Genomic DNA, 20,435 nt, shown 5'->3' on the forward strand with positions numbered 1-20,435 from the left:
TAATCCATGACACCTAACTCTCTTCAATGCTTAGAAAATTATACAATGACAGAATTTATGCAAAAGAAAACCATAAGAGCTTTCTGGGTTCGGATCAAAGATTCGAAGAGAATATTTGTAGCTCAGGATTAGATTGTGCTCTTCTTACAGACATTTCATTGCCAAACTAGGTAACATCATCAACGCTAGAATGGAGTGGATTTGCTCTTATTTTTATATACAAGTGGCTTGCCTTGTCAGTGTTGGTGGGGGTGACCTTGGTGATTTCCTTGATTGGCTATTGTTTACTGTTAGCTTGTTTGTCTGCATTGGTAATTCCTTTATTGTACTGTTTACTTCTTGATTGTTGGTCTAATATTAATTTAGGGGTTAATCGCTGCCCACAAGGTGTTGATTCCTGATGGGGAGGTGCTGGTCTTTTTGACTTTTTCATTGCCTCTTTTAAGCAGCATGTAGAAGTAGTTTATTTCCATGTGCCTGCTGGTGGCTGATTTGTCTGAGTGACAAGTTTCCCAGTTGATACTATGGTTGAATCTATCCACATTTTGTGAAATTACGGACTTTTCATCATATCTCTTGACTGCTACTTGGTATTCAGAGGTGTGCTCTGCTAGTATTTTGATTTACTTAGGATGTTTTGGAGGGCTTTAATTAGTTTATGTGCTACAGTGATGCCATGTAGTTGTAATAGTCAGTTGATGGTTTCTGAGATGTTTTTGATCTATGGCAGCATTATCCTTTTTACAGTTTGTGTTGGTTGTACTATAGTAGATTGAGTGGTCAGGCAGTTTTTCTACAAAGTTGCCAGGTATCTATTTTGTTGGAAGATGTTATATAATGATCTGTTTCTTTCTTCCAATGTTCAGAGTTGCTGTGGGGTGTTTGTGCTCATCTAAATAGTGTTATTACACAGCCTCTCTTGTGGGAGGTTGGGTTTTTACTTTGGTAGTAGAGCACTTGGTTGGTGTGGGTACTTTTATGGTAGACTTGTGTTTCTAATTTGCCATCACTGCCTTTACTGATGAGGGTATTCAGGAAAGTAGCATTGTTTTCTTCTTCCCTTGTGAATTTTATTCCTTTGAAGAAGTTGTTTATAGTTTCATGTGTTTTCTCTAGTTGGTTCATTTTATTATAATAAAGGTGTCATCTATATTCTGGATCCATATTTTAGATTATTGGCATAGGAGTGCTGTAGATTCAAGGTGTTGCATTCCAGTGTCTGTTATGAGTCCTGAAATCCATGATCCTATGAATGTTCCTTTGATTTGTTGGTATATTTGTCTGTTAAACTGGAAGTACATACAGTGGGGCAAAAAAGTATTTAGTCAGCCACCAATTGTGCAAGTTCTCCCACTTAAAAAGATGAGAGGCCTGTAATTGACATCATAGGTAGACCTCAACTAAGAGAGACAAAATGAGAAAACAAATCCAGAAAAGCACATTGTCTGATTTGGAAACAATTTATTTGTAAATTTTGGTGGAAAATAAGTATTTGGTCACCTACAAACAAGATTTCTGGCTCTCACAGAGCTGTAACTTCTTCTTTAAGAGGCTCCTCTGTCCTCCACTCATTACCTGTATTAATGGCACCTGTTTGAACTTGTTAGCAGTATAAAAGACACCTGTCCACAATCTCAAACAGTCACACTCCAAACTCGACTATGGTGAAGACCAAAGAGCTGTCGAAGGACACCAGAAACAAAATTGTACACCTGCACCAGGCTGGGAAGACTGAATCTGCAATAGGCAAGCAGCTTGGTGAAGAAATAAACTGTGGGAGCAATAATTAGAAAATGGAAGACATACAAAACCACTGATAATCTCCCTCAATCTGGGGCTCCACACAAGATCTCAGCTCGTGGGGTCAAAATGATCACAAGAACGGTGAGCAAAAATCCCAGAACCACATGGGGGGACTTAGTGAATGACCTGCAGAGAGCTGGGACCAACGTAACAAAGGCTACCATCAGTAACACACTAAGCCGCCAGGGACTCAGATCCTGCAGTGCCAGACGTGTCCCCTGCTTAAGCCAGTACATGTCCAGGCCCGTCTGAAGTTTGCTAGAGAGCATTTGGATGATCCAGAAGAGAATGTCATATGATCAGATGAAACCAAAGTAGAACTGTTTGGTAGAAACACAACTCGTTATGTTTGGAAGAGAGAGAATGCTGAGTTGCATCCAAAGAACACCATACCTATCGTGAAGCATAGGGGTGGCAACATCATGCTTTGGGGCTGTTTCTCTGCAAAGGGACCAGGATGACTGATCCGTGTACAGGAAAGAATGAATGGGGCCATGTATCGTGAGATTTTGAGTGCAAACCCCCTTCCATCAGCAAGGGCACTGAAGATGAAATGTGGCTGGGTCTTTCAGCAGGACAATGATCCCAAACACACTGCCCGGGCAACGAAGGAATAGCTTCGTAAGAAGCATTTCAAGGTCCTGGAGTGACTTAGCCAGTCTTCAGATCTCAACCCCATAGAAAACATTTGGAACGAGTTGAAAGTCCGTATTGCCCAGCGACAGCCCCAAAACATTACTGCTCTAGAGAAGATCTGCATGGAGGAATGGGCCAACATACCAGCAACAGTGTGTGCCAACCTTGTGAAGACTTACAGACGTTTGACTTCTGTTATTGCCAACAAAGGATATATAACAAAGTATTAAGATGAACTTTTGATATTGACCAAATACTTATTTTCCACCATAATTTGCAAACAAATTCTTTCCAAATCAGACAATGTGATTGTCAGAATTTGTTTTCTCATTTTGTCTCTCTTAGTTGAGGTCTACCTATGATGTCAATTACAGGCCTCTCTCATCTTTTTAAGTGGGAGAACTTGCACAATTGGTGGCTGACTAAATACTTTTTTGCCCCACTGTATGGTTATAGGTTAGTAAAAGTTATAAAGTCCACAATTCTGTCTTCCAATCCAGGTATATTTGGTTAGATGTGGTATGCTGTGTAGTAGCGCTGTCATGGATTCCTTTTTTAGTTCTGGATCTATGGATATGTAGTGTGTGACATCAAATGAGACCATGATTTCATCTTCTATACAATTGGACCAAACTAGACAACCAAATCAACTTTCAATGACCTTATCAAGATAGGTCAAATCTCGAAAGAGCAGTGGCAGATGAAATAGCAGGGGACCTGTCCTCCCATGCTCTATGGACACCCTAAAACACATAAGCCAGGCATACGTCTCCATTCAATTGTATCATTATGACTTACAACATTGTTAAAGAACTGACAAAAAGTTTGGACAACTCACAGAGAGAAGTAAATATTCTTCCCACTACAGTGCCTCCAAAGAATCAAAGACCTGACTGTAGATGAAGATGAATTTTTCAGCTGTTATTTACAAGATTTCTTCCCATCTTGTAAGACCAAAACAACAAAAATGCTCACTTCTTTTATAGATAAGAGTATAAATACTAGAAACATTTCTCAGGTTTGATTAACACTTCTCAAAAGAACCAATTGGAAAATCTAATATAAAGCAATTCATTATTCTATTGTATGTATTCTATACAGGTAATCCTTGACTTACAACAGTTTATTTAGTGACCATTTGAAGTTACAGAAGAACAGAAAAAAGTGACTTATGACTATTTTTCATACTTATGACTGTTGTGGCATCCCCGTGGTCACATGATCAAAATTTGGATACTTGCCAACTGGTTCATATTTATGACAATTGCAGTGTCCCAGGGTCATGGAATAACGTTTTGCAACCTTCTGACAAGCAAAGTCATTGGGGAAGCCAAATTCAGTTAACAACTGTGTAACTAATTTAACAATTGCAATGATTCACTTATTAACTGTGGCAAGAAAAGTTGTAAAATAGGGCAAAACTCACTTAACCAGTGTCTCACTTAGCAACATAACTTTTGGGCTCAATTGTGATTGTAAGTTGAATACTTTCTTCTTCTTGTGCCTTATCCGTCATCAGACGTTGGCAATCATGTTGACAATCCTATTTTTGTCAACAGCTGCATGAAAAAGTGCTGAGTTTTGTCCAAATCAGTCTCTTAGGTTTTGAAGTCAGGATGTTCTTCTTCTGCCTGGACTTCGTTTGCCTTCAAATTTTCCCTGGAGGATTAAGTGAAGTATGCCGTATTTTTCTGGGTGTCGCATCACATGTCCAAAATATTCTAACTTTCACTTTTTAATGGCTTTGATGGTTTTCCTTTGCTTTCCCAGGCGGCTTATCACCTCCTCATTTGTGATTTTGTCAACCCAGCTTATACATAACAATTGTCTTTAAATCCACATTTCAAATGCTTCTAGTTTCTTCAAGTGGTTTTCTGTCAGAGACCAACTCTCTACTCCGTAGAGCAGGATAGAAAAGGTGTAACATCTGACAAGCCTGATTTTCAGTCTTAGGTTTATGAGGTGAATACTTCATTGAATATTTTACAGAATTTCACAAATATATCACATAACATGCTTAATATATAATATAAATGTTTTATGGTAGATTTTCCACTGGTACTTTTAAGAAGTATAAATTTTAAGTGACAGCACATCTCAAGCACCAGATAAGCATTCCCTATTGTCTTTTGCAAGGGCATATTAAGGAGACAGTACTTTGAAATAATTATATATCTTACCAAAATAATTCAGAATTAGTAAAAGAACAAAGAATACAATTTAATTCAATGACAAATACTGGAAGGACTTCATGATTTCACAAGAAAATAACTATTTTTTCTGTGACTACAATTTTTTTCATACTATACAGATAGCTAGGAGAAACCAAACAAAGCAATGGATACCTTACCTCCTAACAAAAGATTCAAATGCTTGAATGCAGTATTCTCGAAGTTCATCATCATCTATGTTACAAAATTTTACTACTAAAGGGATAATTTTCTCAAGATATTCACCTGATGGCAGAAAAATAAAAATATAATTATGAAATGTTTAACACTTCACATAAAAATGTGAAAGTAGTGTATAAATTTATTTACCTATCCTATGACCTGCTTGTCTACTGATGGCAGCAATACATTGTATATAGGTTCTTGTTGTTGACATGGAATCATTTTTTGATAGCTCAGTCAAGAGATGTTCAATGAGGTCCACAAACACTATGTTACCACAGCTCATAACAAGATGACCAAGAGCAATGATGGTTCTTTTTCTCACAGCAAGCCTTGGACTAGTTAGCTGAGGAAGCAGACACGTCAGAATAGAAGGATGGAAGTTCACAAGCAGTCCTCCTTGCCTTAAAACATTAAAAAAACAAAATCAATATGATAAATTATATTGTCAAGGCATTTTTGTAACAGGCAAACATGAATAGGGCAATTTGCAGAAATACTGCCTAAGAGTGTCTTTAATGTATATGTTTACCTGCTCAACATGTCAGCCATGATGTCCAAAGCCTCTAACTGAACAGACACATCCTCTTGTTTTGCAATAGCACTAGTAAGTCGCCCAGTAATTTTTTTACAAACATTAGCTGCTAATGCAGAGCCTGAAAATTAATGCAATATCATCAATATTAAACTAGTAATTATTGGTAAAGATATGTAATATTTCCAAAATAAAATGCTACTCATTTTGTAATACATGTAATTGAATAAATTATATAACAAATCTATTTTTATTTCCTAGAAAGGTATACGCATAAGTGCACAGCAGGCAAAACAACAAACCACATGTATAAGTGACTGGAATTTATACACAATTTCTTACTTAAACTTCAAGTTATAACTCAGATCTTTTTAAGAACGATCTAGGAAAAGAATATTAAAACACCATGCTGGTAAAACTAAGCTGCACCATGTACAAATTATTTTACAAGATGGACCAGACAAAAACGGTCAGATTTTTCTTCCCTCCTGTTTCCCCCACCCCCACCAGATTATTTGTTCTTCTGAATAAGCCCTCCCTGGATAATAAGCCCAATCGGGCTTTTAAGTGCATGCGCTAAAATAAGCCCTCCCCAAAAATATTGCAACACAGCAACAGCCTGAGGTAACCATGCTCACCGCCTCCTGCACCTCAAAAATAATAAGACCTCGCTGAAAAGAAGGCCAAGTGCTTATTTCAGGAGTCAAAAGAAAATAAGACCCTGTCTTATTTTCGGGGAAACATGGTAATCAAGGACCAAAATGTCTATCAGCTTTATTTTTTTAACACTTTCTGTTTCCTTTCTTGAAACACATAAAATCCAAGCTGGAAATTAAATCATTAGTACTTAAAACAGATACTTAAACAACAAAGAGAACCAATTACAAATCAAATGTTTTAAAATAAAATAATTATTTGTTACACTTCATTTGTATTGAGATTGACCAACTAAAATCAAACTAGATAATAATAAATGATCAAGAGAAGGAAATAAGAAAGATTTACCGCTAGATGCAGGAGGAAGTTCTCCAATAACCGTTTTTAGACCAATGCTTGAAATATCACGTAGCTGCTCTTTGTCAGAAAGCATGTTAGTACAGAGAGTATCAACAATTGTCTCTACTTGGTATTCTTTCACTTTACTCACAAGGGGTCCAAGACTGCAATGAAACCAAAACAATTTAAATTGTAATTTAAAATGTTGAAATATTTATTCATTGATATTTATAAATAAAACTTAAGATACACATCAAAACAAAGGTTTGTGTTTCCATTAATTTAAATAAACCAGTTTCAAATCAAAGAATGTTTTGTATTTGCTTCTATCTGCATATTTTCATTTGCTTCTATTGTACATAGATATTAAAAATTATTTAGTTATTGACTGGTCAATAAAAAGGAAGAAAAAAAGAAAGCATTGCCAAAAATATATTTGTTAAATTTCTTTAGTGAGTACCAAAGTATAAATCATGTAATTTTTGTGGGTTTCACAAAATAAGCTTTATTAAGAAAACAGTACAGGTAGTCAATGGTTTATTATGGTATTTGAACCAGAAACTCCATTACTAAGTAACATGGTCCTAAAATATGCTGAAGAAAGCAACACTATACCAGTTCCATATTTTTTTTAAAAAAAAAACCAAACCCATGGAAATGTTTATGATGTTACCAATAACTGAATGTGACTTGAAGGAGACTACTCTACTTTAGAATTACAATCTACTGGCAGCATTTATATCAAATATTTGGGGGCTTTAGACTATATCTGAGACATATAAAGAAATCAAGTAGCTATGTGTAATTACTCAAATCTCAAATAGAAAAGGTTGTTTGAGTTAAGAAGGCACATCCTACAGTCACTTCCTGAATGCAATTGTCAATCTCCATCAAATTAAAAGAAATCGCATTTTTGATCTCAAATGTGAAGCATAGCATTCTCTAACAGCTTTTAAAATAAAACATTCATGTATTTTTAACACTAGGTAGCAAAAATAAAGCAAACAATCATTCACAATGCTTTGAATGGAGCTAAAAAAATGTATCATTATTGACTGAAAGAAATACTTATTTTCATAACTTTGCCAAGGATTTTGAATGAAGCCAAGAAACTGACATTAATGAATACAGGTAAGCAATTAAATTATTTTGTAAAATAAAATCTAACAAAAATAAATAAAAAAACATATTAGCAAAGCCATTCATTTTGCTATTTTCAAATTACTACATTAACAGCTGCCACTTTCTACAACATAGATTAATGAAGAAACAGGCTTATCCGTGAATACTTCTCATCATATTTCAAGTATAAATACAATAATGGAAAAAACAGAAATGTGGTAAATAGATTATCTTGGGAAATATTAAACATTTTTAACTATGAATTTGAAGTAAAATCTCTCAATGAAAGTTTATTTATATGATTAATTCAAGTAGAGCCATAAGCAATTCATTATTTATTAAATTTAAATGTTTATTTAACAAAACTAATCTGACACAGAAATGTTTTGTTCCCATTTTTATTTATATATAATCTACTATCATTACTTCTGACTAAGTAAGCATAATTCTTAGAATAAGGAAGATAGCTTTTTCTTCAGTATAAATAAATGTAAGGTTTTAACATTGTTAAAGAATTAACCTTTTAAAAAAATCTTTATTATGTTTAGCAATGACAAAAATTCCGTATGTAAAAATTATATATAGACATCTGATTTATATGTGATATATCTATTCTCAGGCTGATTCATGGTTGTGAATAAAGCAATGGGAATTTTGCTATAAAAATCATTGTACTTGATTTTATAGTCCCTGTAAAGTATAGTACCGCGAAACATGGTATCACTGCTTCTGGATTCAAATAATAAAATAATTAAAATTATTTTTCTTTTATGCAATAGTCAATTACTGTACACTCTGTTAGTTAATTTCAAAATGACTGCATCTTCTCATGACAGCAAATAGAATTTTACATCTTTTCGTACACCCACATCCAAGTATTATTTGGTTCTATATAAATATATTAAAATGAATTACATTTAATTCTCCATTAGTAACAACTATAATCAGATGTAAGGACCATTGCTGGCCTTCAAAGAGATGAGAAGGAATGAAACAAACACATTTGTTTCCCTTTGTAGTATGTAAGATTTAAGTGATGTTTATAAAACTATCAATGACAGAATGTGGACGTAATTATATACATATATTTTCTCTAAGGATTATCCAGTGAAATTGGATTCAAAAGACAGTTCAAAATAATCAACATAGATTCATACATATATCAAAACTGATTCACAGAGAAAAACAAGAATATCTTGTTATCTCTTACCATGTAATGTTTGAGATCGTAAGGTCACTGGGCTTTCCTGACTTGCTTATAGAATGACAGAACAGATAAACCAACTCATATTTTCTCAGTATAAATCAAGACAATTGGTATAAAATAAAATGCCTGATCAGAAAATACATACCATTTGACTGCTAAATTTTGCACTTCACCGTTTTTATCTTCAAGCAACTTCAAAATCATTTTCACAACCTTCCTTTCACTATCATCATCTAACTTGATAGAATCTTTTTGTAGTTCAGTCATCAAGTCATTTGTTGCCATAAACCTTTTTTTAAAGAAAGTCATTTCAGTTAGCCATCAGTTTTACATCAATCTAATAATTAATAATCTCAACTTCAAATATGTTAGACGTTATGTGAAATAAAGTAATATACTTCAATTCTGGAGAAAAGACTTCAAAATAGAGTGAAAGAAATGGGGAAAAACATGTTAGATCAAACAATCTTTTCTCATCTGCACAAGACCACCAATTGTCATAAAAAATGAAGAGAAAAGGCAAAGATAACATCAAATATCTATTCTTTTCAACTACCTTTCAGCCTAATCCATTAAGTAAATATTTAAATAAGTATCAACAATAGAAAGCAAAAAAATGACACTAGCTATTTAGCTATCCAGGTAAATAGTAAGCTGAAAGACTAATTATGTTTGAAAAATGAATAGTTCATCATGTTACTAGAAAACAAAATTACAAAACCAAAGAATTGGAATACCGTATTTTTCAGAGTATAAAACGCACCTTTTCCCCCCAAAAGAGGGTGAAAATCTGGGTGCTTCTTATACAGTGAATTCAACAGCAGTTTCTGCCCCCCTTCACCAAAATGGCCATGCATAGCCTTTAGGAGGCTTCTAGAGCACTCCTGGGGGCTGGGGATGGCAGAAATGAGCGAAAAACAGGCTGTTTGTGGCTCATTTTTGGGCCCCCAGCCCCCAAGAGCAGTCTATAAGCCTCCTAAAGGCTATGCATGCCCTTTTTTTGATGAAAAGCGGGCTGTTTTGGGGAGGTCTGCAGAATGCAAAACCTTTTTTTTAAATTTGCCTCTTCAAAATCTTGGTGCATCTTATACTGCTGTGCATCTTATACTCCGAAAAATATGGTAGTTCAGGCAGAGTTAATATCTTTGTTTTGAGGCATCAGTTTAAGTCAGTGTTTTTCAAACCAGGTAACTTTAAGATGCTGGCTAGGGAATTCTGGGAGTTGAAGTCCAAATATCTTAAAGTTGTCAAGTTTGAAAAAACACCAGTCTAAATGTTAGCACTAAGTGCACTATGTATCTGGCATCGATTTTAACATGTAGCTATTTTACAGGAAGTCTACCACCTCCTGAGGGAAGGAATCTGTAAAGTCCCCAATTGGGCTGAATTCTGTTTGGAGAAGATGGTCCGAAAATTCCGGTTACCATTAGAAAGCTCTCTCCCCGCCCTAAATCTCAAATGAAATGTGCCTTTCTGTAATTTAAGCACTATTCCATGTCTTGTATAATGATATCACAGAATTTATTTTGATAGAAAACAATAACTTTTTTCTGTAGGCCATTTCCCTAGATACTTGAAGCATGCTATCTATATTCTCAGTCTGTTTTTGTTTAAAGCTAAACATATCTATCTTCTCAACCTGTCTTCATTGGACTAGGCCAAGTTTCTCTAAATCTTCATTTCAACCAACAAATTAATTTCAGCCTGAGAAGAACCCTAATATTTTAAAATCTAAAATAGATTAAGTAAACTTGACAATATAAATAATTCAGATATACACAACCATGCAATATAAATTCACATATAATTTGTAAATTGAACAATAGATTACATGTTCCAACTATAATTAGCTAGAAATATGGAAATTGTATGAAAATTAATATAAAACAAAATGACTAGAAAAAAAGAACTGATTATACAAGATACTTCACATAAGCTGATAAAGTATTTTCAAAAAATAAAAATTTAATAGGTAACATTTCTTTTTCTACATGACTCTTTTATAAAAGTCTCAGTGGAAACTGGAGTAGATTCAGTCTTTTTGTCTAAATGAAGGTTAATCTAGCTACATGACAAACTCTGGACTCTATGTGAACTTTAATTTTAGAAAACATTAATGAAATCTATTCCTCTACAGTGTGTGTGTGTGTGTGTGTGTGTGTGTGTGTGTGTGTGTGTGCATTACTCCATTTCATATTTAATCCTAACACTTCCTTAAATTATTGGTAAAATATTAAATACTACCACTAATATTATCATTAAAATATTTTTTTCCTGTTGTATTCAATCTAATGCAACTAAAAGCTATTAAATGTTTTTTCCTGTAATGTGACTTGCAACTATTATAAATATCTATTTTATTGAATAAAGGCTTACAGTAAGTCCCTTTATACACATATTTCAAAGAAATATTTAGAACAGCATTTTCCAATTTGATGTTATTCATACATACTGAAATTACTGTATTTTTTGGAGTATAAGACGTACCTTTTTCCCTCAAAAAAGAGGCTGAAAATCTGGGTGCGTCTTATACACTGAACACAGCATTTTTTGCCTCCTGAAACCCCGCCCCCTTCACCAAAATGGCCGTGCATAGCCTCCAGGAAGCTTTTAGAGAGCTCCTGGGGGCTGTGGAAGGCAGAAATGAGCAAAAAACGGTCCATTTTTTGCTCACTTTAAACCTCCCCCCCGGCCCCAGGAGCACTCTATAAGCTTCCTAAAGGCTATCCATGCCCTTTTTAAAAACAAAAAACGGGTCCATTTTTGCAAAAATGGACAATTTTTTGCTCCTTTTTGGGCTCCCTACCCCGCCAGGAGCATTCTGCAAACCCCCTAAAGGCTATTCATGCCTTTTTGGGAGGGGAAACGGGTCCATTTTTGCAAAAAATGGGCCGTTTTGGGGAGATTTGCAGAGTGCAAAAACTTTTTTTTTAATTGTCCTCTTCAAAACCTTGCTGCGTCTTATACTCCAGTGCATCTTATACCCCCAAAAATATGGTATAACAGAAAGAAGTAAGGGCATACATAGCAGTAGTAGTCATCACACTGCAGAAAGATGTCCAATGTTCTATTAAAAAATGAAATTGGGATATCTGTGAAGTGTTTTTTTTAAGACAAACATCTTCTCCAATATTAAAAAGAAGCCAGAATGAGAAAACTGTGACAATATCATATAGGAAAACCAAAGGCGTCTGACCATGACTATTTGAAACAAATGCCACAGTCATGTCCTTAAATGCTTGCCTCATTCAACAATGAAAATGATACACAAGGTTTTAATCTTCTTATATGCACAATATATAGAAGCATAGTGCATTTGAAAAGAGAGAGTGCATTTGTATTTACTGTTTCATTGTGTAATATTTTATGTGTATTATTATTGCTATTACCTGTCTTGAGAACTATGAGTGGAAAGGACTTGTAAATATTACATGAGTACTTCCATGCTTCTTTCACAAATATCCAACTTACTTTTAATTAATTACAAAGTGGCATCACTTTGTATAATTGTGCTTTAAACTTACTGATTTTAGGACCTACACTGGACTGTTCCATTAACAATTATAAATCTGACCCTAGTTTGACTATTGTATTGACACTGGTAAAAACACAAAACGCATCATGATTAGTACTGAAGCTGATGCAGTAGAGCTATACCATAATTACAGTTAAATGGAAAATGAGAGTTCATGCCTGATGTATGTATTTAATTCCATACTGAACTTCAGGAAACATGGAATACTTTACATGGTCTGTGTGTGTGTGTGTGTGTGTGTGTGTGTGTGTGTGTAAGTTGTATATAACAAGTGAAAACAAAATAGAGGAGAAAATGCAGATAGTCCTTGACTTACAAGTTTCTTTAGTGCTTGTTAAGTTATAACATTGAAAAAAATGACATGATCATTTATTATATACAATCATTGTACCATCCCATGATCATGTGACCAGGATTGACACACTTGACAACTGACTCATATTTATGACAGTTGCAGTGTCTCAGGGTCATGCAAATCACCTTTTTTAATCTTCTACCAGGAAAGTCAATGGGGAAGGCAGATCCACTTAAAACCCTGCTTTCCTTAACATCTGCAGTGATTCATTTAACCATTGTGGCAAAAAAGGTTGTAAAATGTGACAAAATTCACTTAACAATTGTCTCACTTAACAATAGAATATTGGGGTACAGTTGTGGTTATAAGTCGAGGACTACATGCATTTTATAATTTAATGGAATCAATCTGCCAACAACAAACATAAGAAAATACCAATACTTAAGAAGTTAATCTGTTATGTTTAACAACAGATCAATCATTGTCTGTTTATGCTATGTTGTGATATACTGTTGATAAATTTAATGTCCTTTACAGATAGTTATAATTTTCTATGTTCTTATGTAACTTAAATGTCGATGCAAACGGAGAAAATCATTTATTTCATTCAGCAAACATGCAAAAGAGGATTTACAGGTACACCAGTCTTCTATAATAAATATTGGGAATATATTCTGAATTTTTTTTAATTAATTTAATTTTGTAACAGCAAGATTTTCAGCAGTTTGCAAAACTTTTCTTATTTTACTACAGTATTAGAAATATTAATACACAATTTGTTATTTCAGCAAGCGTGGACAGGACAGACACTTAAATCACTTTGCCTTTTATATATATAAAAAAAGAAGTGAGATACTGAAATATTCAACACCAGTAACATCTATGGCTAAGCCGGTATTTTAATATTTCTGAACTAAAATTCAGTGTTTATTATAATATCTTCAGATGTATGTTTCCATTGTGAATTCAAGTTATAGTTATAGCTTAGAAACAAATTTCAAAGAATAAAATTTCAGAAAGATGCGGCTTCTCCACTCTACATACACACATTAAAGTATTTGGTTTAAAAAGGTATTTTTAACTGGGACTGAAAAAGACTAAGAAATGTCCTGCTGACAGAGAACGGGCTTCTAGGAGAATAGCAATAGCAATAGCAGTAGACTTATATACCGCTTCATAGGCCTTTCAGGCCTCTCTAAGCGGTTTACAGAGAGTCAGCACCTCGGAAGGATGGAAGGCTGAGTCAACCCTGAGCCGGTGAGATTTGAACCGCTGACCTGCTGATCTAGCAGTAGCCTGCAGTGCTGCATTTAACCACTGCGCCACCTTGGCTCTTGGCTCAGGGAGTACAAGAGTAGTACAAGAGCAAAAAGAGGGAATGGGGTTAACAAACTTCCAGACAATTTCTGGGGGGGAAAGGGCCGCCTCAAGGCCGGCCTCCAAATCGCAGCCATGCGGACTCCAAGCGAGGCATAACAAGGCCAGGATCAGGGACCTCAAGTTCTCCTGCTTGACGGGCCTCAAATCAGGCGAAAGACAGGCTGGGTGGGGCACCACCTCCCAAGAAGCAGCTGGGGCCTGCCCGCTCTAAAGCATCCCAGCCGCGGACAGGCGGAGAGTCTCCTTCAGCCTCAGGAGGCGGAAAGCTCCTCACATCAGAAATAGGTAGGCCAGGCTCGGCCTCTCACCTGAAGTCCTTGTCGCTCGACGTCATTTTCTCCAGCAGGTTGGAGATGTGGTATGAGGCGCTCGCCATGATGAGGGTCCCGGTGAGGGAAGCGTTTGGCCGGCTCCACGTCGCCTAGTGCTGCGTCCGGGGGAAAGAGAAGATGAAACGGGGGTGGGAACGAGGGCTCTGCCTGGCGAGAGAAACTGGCGGCGCCTGTTTGGCGGCGGAGAGTCGTGCTTTCCCCGAGGCGCTTTCCCCGTGGCGGGGGGGGGGGCGATGACGGGAAGGGTTAGCGCGCGCGCTGTGGGGAGATCGGTACCATCGCCAGCGGCGGCTGCTCGCGCGGGAAAAGGCGGAGGACAACCGCGAGCGATCTCGCTCAGGCGAATGGAAGCGGACGTGAGGTCCCGCCGTCGGTTGCCTCGCGCGAGGACCTAAAGGTCAGGGTTCAAAGAGGGCCTGGCTGACGTCGCTCCTCCGAGGCCCCCGATTGGCTTGGCGCGATCGCGTAGGCGGCCCGTTTTCGCGTGACGCCTGCGACGCACGCGACGCAGAGCTGCGCGAGTGGGTTGGTTAGATTACAGTGGTCTCCAACCTTGGCAACTTTAAGACCTGTGGACTTCAACTCCCAGAGTTCCTCAGCCAACTGGCTGAGGAACTCTAGGAATTGAAGTCCACAAGTCTTAAAGTTGCCAAGGTTGACCACTGGGTTAGAAAGCGAGAAGGGGAGAGATGTCTTCGGGGGTGGGGTGGAGTAGAGTTTAGGTGTTGGAAGCTGTGGGGGGGGGGAGCTTTTTGTGTTATGAAAATAAGGCAATCTGATTTAAATTATGAACTATCATTTTAGATACGGATGCAGTTCATAGTACTTTTATAGTTGCATTTAAACTGAGGCACTTTATTATTTTCTTTTATTTTTTATCTCTCCTTTATTATTAAAAAATAACTGACAAAATAGCTGACAAAATGAATATCCAAACGCACCTTCCTCTTCCTATTTTTCTCACGACAACAACAACCCTGTGAGGTGAGCTGGGCTGAGAGAGTGGCTGGCCCAAGGTCATCCAGCCATTTCATGATGGCAGAACTAGAACCCAGGTCTCCTGGTTTCTAGCCTGCGCCATAACCACTAGAACAACAGGTAAATGCAATGTATAAACGCTTTTATAATTGTAAATAGAGGGACTTTGCTATCTTATACACACTGCAGTATTAAAATGCAGACTATAAAGTTTAAAATAAAAGCAATTAAAATATATTTAGAAAGAGTGAGCATGAATCGTGAAGTGACACTACTATGTGGTGAATTTTTGTTCTGTTTTTCCTCTTAATAGGACTAAAATTTGTTTTGTACTGTATAAGTATATGGTGTTAAGCTATGTTTTATTTAACCTTTGTTTGACTGGGTTCTCAAAATACACCAAGCTACAAACCATAGTGGCTAGGTTTATGTAATATGAAAATAAGGAGACCTTAGCCCAGGGATGTCCAAACTTTTTGCAAGGAGGGCCAGATTTGGTGAGATGAAAATGTGTGGGGCCGACCATTCAGCCTCACATTCTTTGAACCATTAACATTAAATGCAAATGAACTATTTTATGAAAGACTAAACAAATAACTCCAGCAGGGAGAAGAGGCTGCGGGCTGCTCGAAATTTGAAAACGGGCTGCAATTGGCCCCCGGGCCGGACTTTGGACATTCGTGCCTTAGCCAATACTACACCTGAAACTGGTGTCCTAGCCAAATCACAGAATTGGTCTCTTGCTCAAAAACAAATTTGAATTTGAATTGTTTCCCTTCAGATTTGTTAAAATCTTGGAGACTGCTTAGTTCATCTATATGGCTGAGCATCCCACTGAAACAGAAAAAAAATAGCCTTAGCATAGTGAATAAACCCTGTTACAATAGCTTGACCATAAATCATCTAATTGATTAATGATCTAAACCTTTTCTCTGTCTCTGCTAAAGAACATAATCCAAAAGAGACAAGTCTTTGTAAATTGCACTTTCTGCACTTCCTATATAGATTGCTTTCCCCCCCCACCCCACAAAACCCTGGGAGGTGGGTGGACTGAGAGTGAGCAACTGGCCCAAGGTCATCCAGTTGACTTTCAGTGTGTGTGTCTGTGTGTGTACACAACACACACATAAATTAGTCAAAGGGTTCAGCTTTTGTTTCCTAATTCCAGCTAAACATCATCAAAATAAAAATGTATCAAAAGTATATATCTGACAAAATACATTCAGTTTTACCACAACTTTCTTCAGCTCATTCAGTAGCCAGAAAAGCTTCAGTCCTGTATTATGTTTTTATTGCCAGAGAGTGCTTAGCACCTTTATTGATGACATGTAACATCTCCATGCTGCATAGGACATCTCAGAGACAAATTTGGCTATCTTGTATAAGCCTATTGAAAATGATGGTGTATTTAAATGAGGTTAACTAATGCTAACATAGTGTATTATACCACCCTGTATAAACACTAGGATCCAGCTTCAGTATCCTATATCAAAATGTAGGCAAGAAGCAAACCAATATGTAAATAAATGATTAGACAGAATTATGGTGGTTTTATCTTGACCGGACCAAGATGACATTTAAAGTTCTTTCATTCCTTCTTCAAGGTTGTCTTTGCTACATATGCTTAGCTTTGTTTATAACTTTTGGATATGTATAAAGATCTGTTCTCTGTCAAGTGTATGTTAATCTTTGATTATAAAATTTATTAAATAAAATATATTACCACTTGATTCATATTTATTCTGAGCGCCTTTCTCCATAGTTCTGTTAGTAATAGCTATCCAGTCTTTTGCTGGCAGAAAACTACTGTTCTACTGTTCATATGCAATGTAAGTTAATGTGTATCTCTCTGTGTGTATGTTTACATACTCTTCAGTATTTTATCTAATGTACTTATATTCAAAACAGGCCTGCTTATTATGCTATGTTTCTGTGGAGCCTTGGCTCCATCTACCCTTCTGTTAGGATAATCACGATAGAGGTTCTTGGCTTACAGCTTGTGTCTGCATTTGTAATTGCTTCCTAAATGGCAGTCACTTGTCCATACAGACAGATGTTCTTACAGACAGAATGGATCAGAGGTGGGTTGTTGCCGGTTCAGCCCAGTTCGGCCGAATCAGTAGTAGCAGCGGTGGGAGGCTCCACCCAGACATTTCTGCGCATGCGCAGAAGCATTGCATGCGCGAGCGTACCCAAACCAGTAGTGAAAAAATTGGCAACCCACCTCTAGAATCAATGGATATTTCTTTGTATAGTATAGTTATTTTTAACTGTATGAAGTCTTTTTTGATGAACCTAAATCAGAATGTGATAGAGAAAATACTTTAGCCAACCAAAAATTATTAATATTTCCATGTCATAGTTAAATGTAATATTTTAATCTATAGTTTCAATATTGATAGAATTATTGTTGAAGATTATCAAGAGAAAACAATGCATGTAGCATTTTTGTTTTAAAGAAAACATTCCTATATCGATCCTATAGATACTTGTTGACCTATGTCTGTAATAAAGCCTGCCTATTATGGTCGCATGAGTGACAGCCATTAAGTCAGACAGCCTTTCCTAACAGCCCACATTCCTTGTCTCCTTCATACCACTTTTAAATAAATATATGAGTTGTTAAGTGAGGATGCCTTGGGAAGCCCACAAAAGAAAGAAGCGAAGCAAAGTTGAAAACAAATTGGCAAAGGGAAAGAACACAGCTAGATTAGGAGGTATGTCCATGTTACAATGCCACAGAAGCTTCCAAGCAAGCCTCCATAGGGGATGGGCCTCTGCCCTGATCAGCTGTCCATCAGAAGATTTCTATTTCTTAACACATCTGACTCAGTTTTTGCTTTCTGTTCTTGGTTTCTGACTCTAAGCTTCTCTGTAGATAAATTCCTAGCATCATTACAGATCAACAATTATTATACGTTAGTATTAGTTTAGATTCTGATTTGAATCAGAATCTGAAGAATGCCTATTTCTTGACATCAATTGTAGTTGAACATAGAAATTTCTATGAGGTTTTTTTTTTAAATCATCACTGTAACAGCCAGATAATTGATAAGTAGATATTAAGTGGCTGTTAATAATTAATATTAATAATTAATATTACTGTTTTCTTAATAGTAGGACTCTAAGCTGGATGTAGAACCAAAGCTCCCTTAATCATTTATTATTTCTAGCTGATAATTTGGCCCATTTGGAGGGGAGTATAACATTTTTTACGCGTTCAAGTTTTCATAGTTAAATTAATACAAATTTAAATTCCTGAAATTAATTTATGCAGCCTACCCATCACATTAGCTAAGTTTTCAACATGCATTCAGCGTTTGCTTATGTAACATGAGATGAGCAGAGTAGATAGTTTAATTACACTTTTCTCTTGGGGCGGGGGTAAGAGAGAGGAAGAGAGACCGATTTTACTTTACTCTTTTTCATTAAGAAAATATTTTTCATTTGGCTTAATTGTATTCAGGAAAGTGTCTACCTGCAATTCTAATTCAAAATAAAACTTCTTCTGATTCAAAAATTTGGAAGATGGGCGCATTTAGAGAAATTATGTTGTTTTTGCAGGATCAGAGTTCTGATCTAATGTTTGCTTATGTTGGTCTAATCCAATGGCTCAGGTAGCAGGCTAGAAAGCAGGAGATCATGAGTTCAAGTCCTGCCTTAGCCATGAAAGCCAGCTGGATGACTTTGGGCCACTTCCTTTCTCTCTCTCTCAAGCTAACCTCCTTCCTGGCTTGTTGTGGAAAAAATAGTACGAGGTTGGGGTATTGGGCATGTTCACCACCTTGGGTTATTTGTAAAAATAATAAAGGTGGGATACAAATAAATGAATAAAAAACCGAAGGCAAAATCAGCTGTTTGTGCAGTAATTTGTGTGGTCTGTTCTCAAAATTCTCTTGTTTAAGCCACAGGTTCACAATCTTTTTTAGTTCATGTTTTCTTAATGGTTTGGTAATTTTTTTAATATATTGAAATTCTACGTATGACCATAGAAAAAACACAATACATAAATATGCATTATACTGTACAAAAACATAAATTTTAAAATACAAAACTAAATACCCAGTTTAAAAAAACATAAAACCCATTTCTGTCATTTGCTTTCTTCATGGATCAATTACAGTAAACATTTCTTATTCTTTTATAACTTTGTAGTAACTATTTAAATTTTCCGTTATATTCGCTTATTTAATATATAAAATCCTTTATGACTAAGCTATTTCTGCTTCTGTAATAGATGGAATCCAATTTTTTAATAAGAGCCTCTATGATTTATTTCTCCCGAGACTTGTCAAGTTTTGCCACATCTGCCAAACCTAGAACTTTAAACATCCAATCTTCAGCATTTGGAACTTCTTGTATTTTTCTATTTTTGCATGTATAATCTTGCCAACATAATCATATATAATAATGATAATAATAAACCATGGTTTTTTTTTAACTCAGTTCTTTCCTAAGTCTTAGTAAGTACAGTTCTGATTTCATCTGAACAGGAATTCCCATTATGTTTGCCAATGACCTTTGGATTATCGAACAATTTTGTTTTTTACCATTTCAAGTCCATCACACAGCGTTGGAGTAATTTTTTCTTGGTCCCCAAAGCTAAAAAATGTGAATTACTCCAAGATAGTATTTCATTATCCTGCAGCACATCTGTGAATTCACTGTGGTGCTCTGGGGTTCCACATATCAAAATTTGGGAATCAAGGATATAAGCCTTTATAAAACTGGTGGGATTGGATAGATAGTGGGAAAATTGTTGTAAACATGATATTCTGGATATTGTAATAAAAGCACTGATTCCAGAACATAAGGTTGTGTTAAGCATAAGTTAACCAACTCCAGAATTAAAGCATTTCTCATTCTGTTTAAAAAAAAACTTACTTACTTACATTCTATAAATTATAAGGATACATAGGTGCAGGAAAATATTTATCAAAATTGATTTGGATATAAGTATTATTTTATGCTGAAACTGATGGTATAGGTCTAAATAAATTTGCAATTCCTATTCCCAAGTATGTGTCTGTAAATCCAACTAGAATTCAGTGGTGCTAATTTCATAGTAAGTATGCAAAAACTATTTTTTAGGATTGCCAGGTAAAAGCTGAATAAATTATGTTGAAATATTCTTTGCTGTTATGATGTGCTTTTAATCAATTAAGATAAAGATAAATTATTGAAGTTACATTTGGGTATTCTGGCTCAGTAATTCATTTGTCA

The 20,435-nt window shown here is 35.9% G+C and overlaps 1 protein-coding gene across 1 annotated transcript in view; it reads right to left on the reverse strand.

Annotated features, from left to right (window-relative positions):
- CAND1 (cullin associated and neddylation dissociated 1) overlaps positions 1-14,639 on the reverse strand; it is a 35,397-nt gene extending 20,758 nt beyond the window's left edge. The window contains exons 1-6 of the mRNA XM_032220882.1: positions 14,211-14,639; positions 8,838-8,981; positions 6,373-6,527; positions 5,365-5,488; positions 4,980-5,236; positions 4,790-4,895 (exon numbers count right to left, since the gene is read on the reverse strand). Coding sequence (XP_032076773.1) covers positions 4,790-4,895; positions 4,980-5,236; positions 5,365-5,488; positions 6,373-6,527; positions 8,838-8,981; positions 14,211-14,278 — 854 coding nt within the window. The 5' untranslated portion in view covers positions 14,279-14,639. The remainder of the gene's footprint in view (positions 1-4,789; positions 4,896-4,979; positions 5,237-5,364; positions 5,489-6,372; positions 6,528-8,837; positions 8,982-14,210) is intronic.
- Positions 14,640-20,435: the final 5,796 nt, after the last annotated feature.

This window comes from Thamnophis elegans, chromosome 7, assembly GCF_009769535.1.
Source record: "Thamnophis elegans isolate rThaEle1 chromosome 7, rThaEle1.pri, whole genome shotgun sequence".
Taxonomy (NCBI): domain Eukaryota; kingdom Metazoa; phylum Chordata; class Lepidosauria; order Squamata; family Colubridae; genus Thamnophis; species Thamnophis elegans.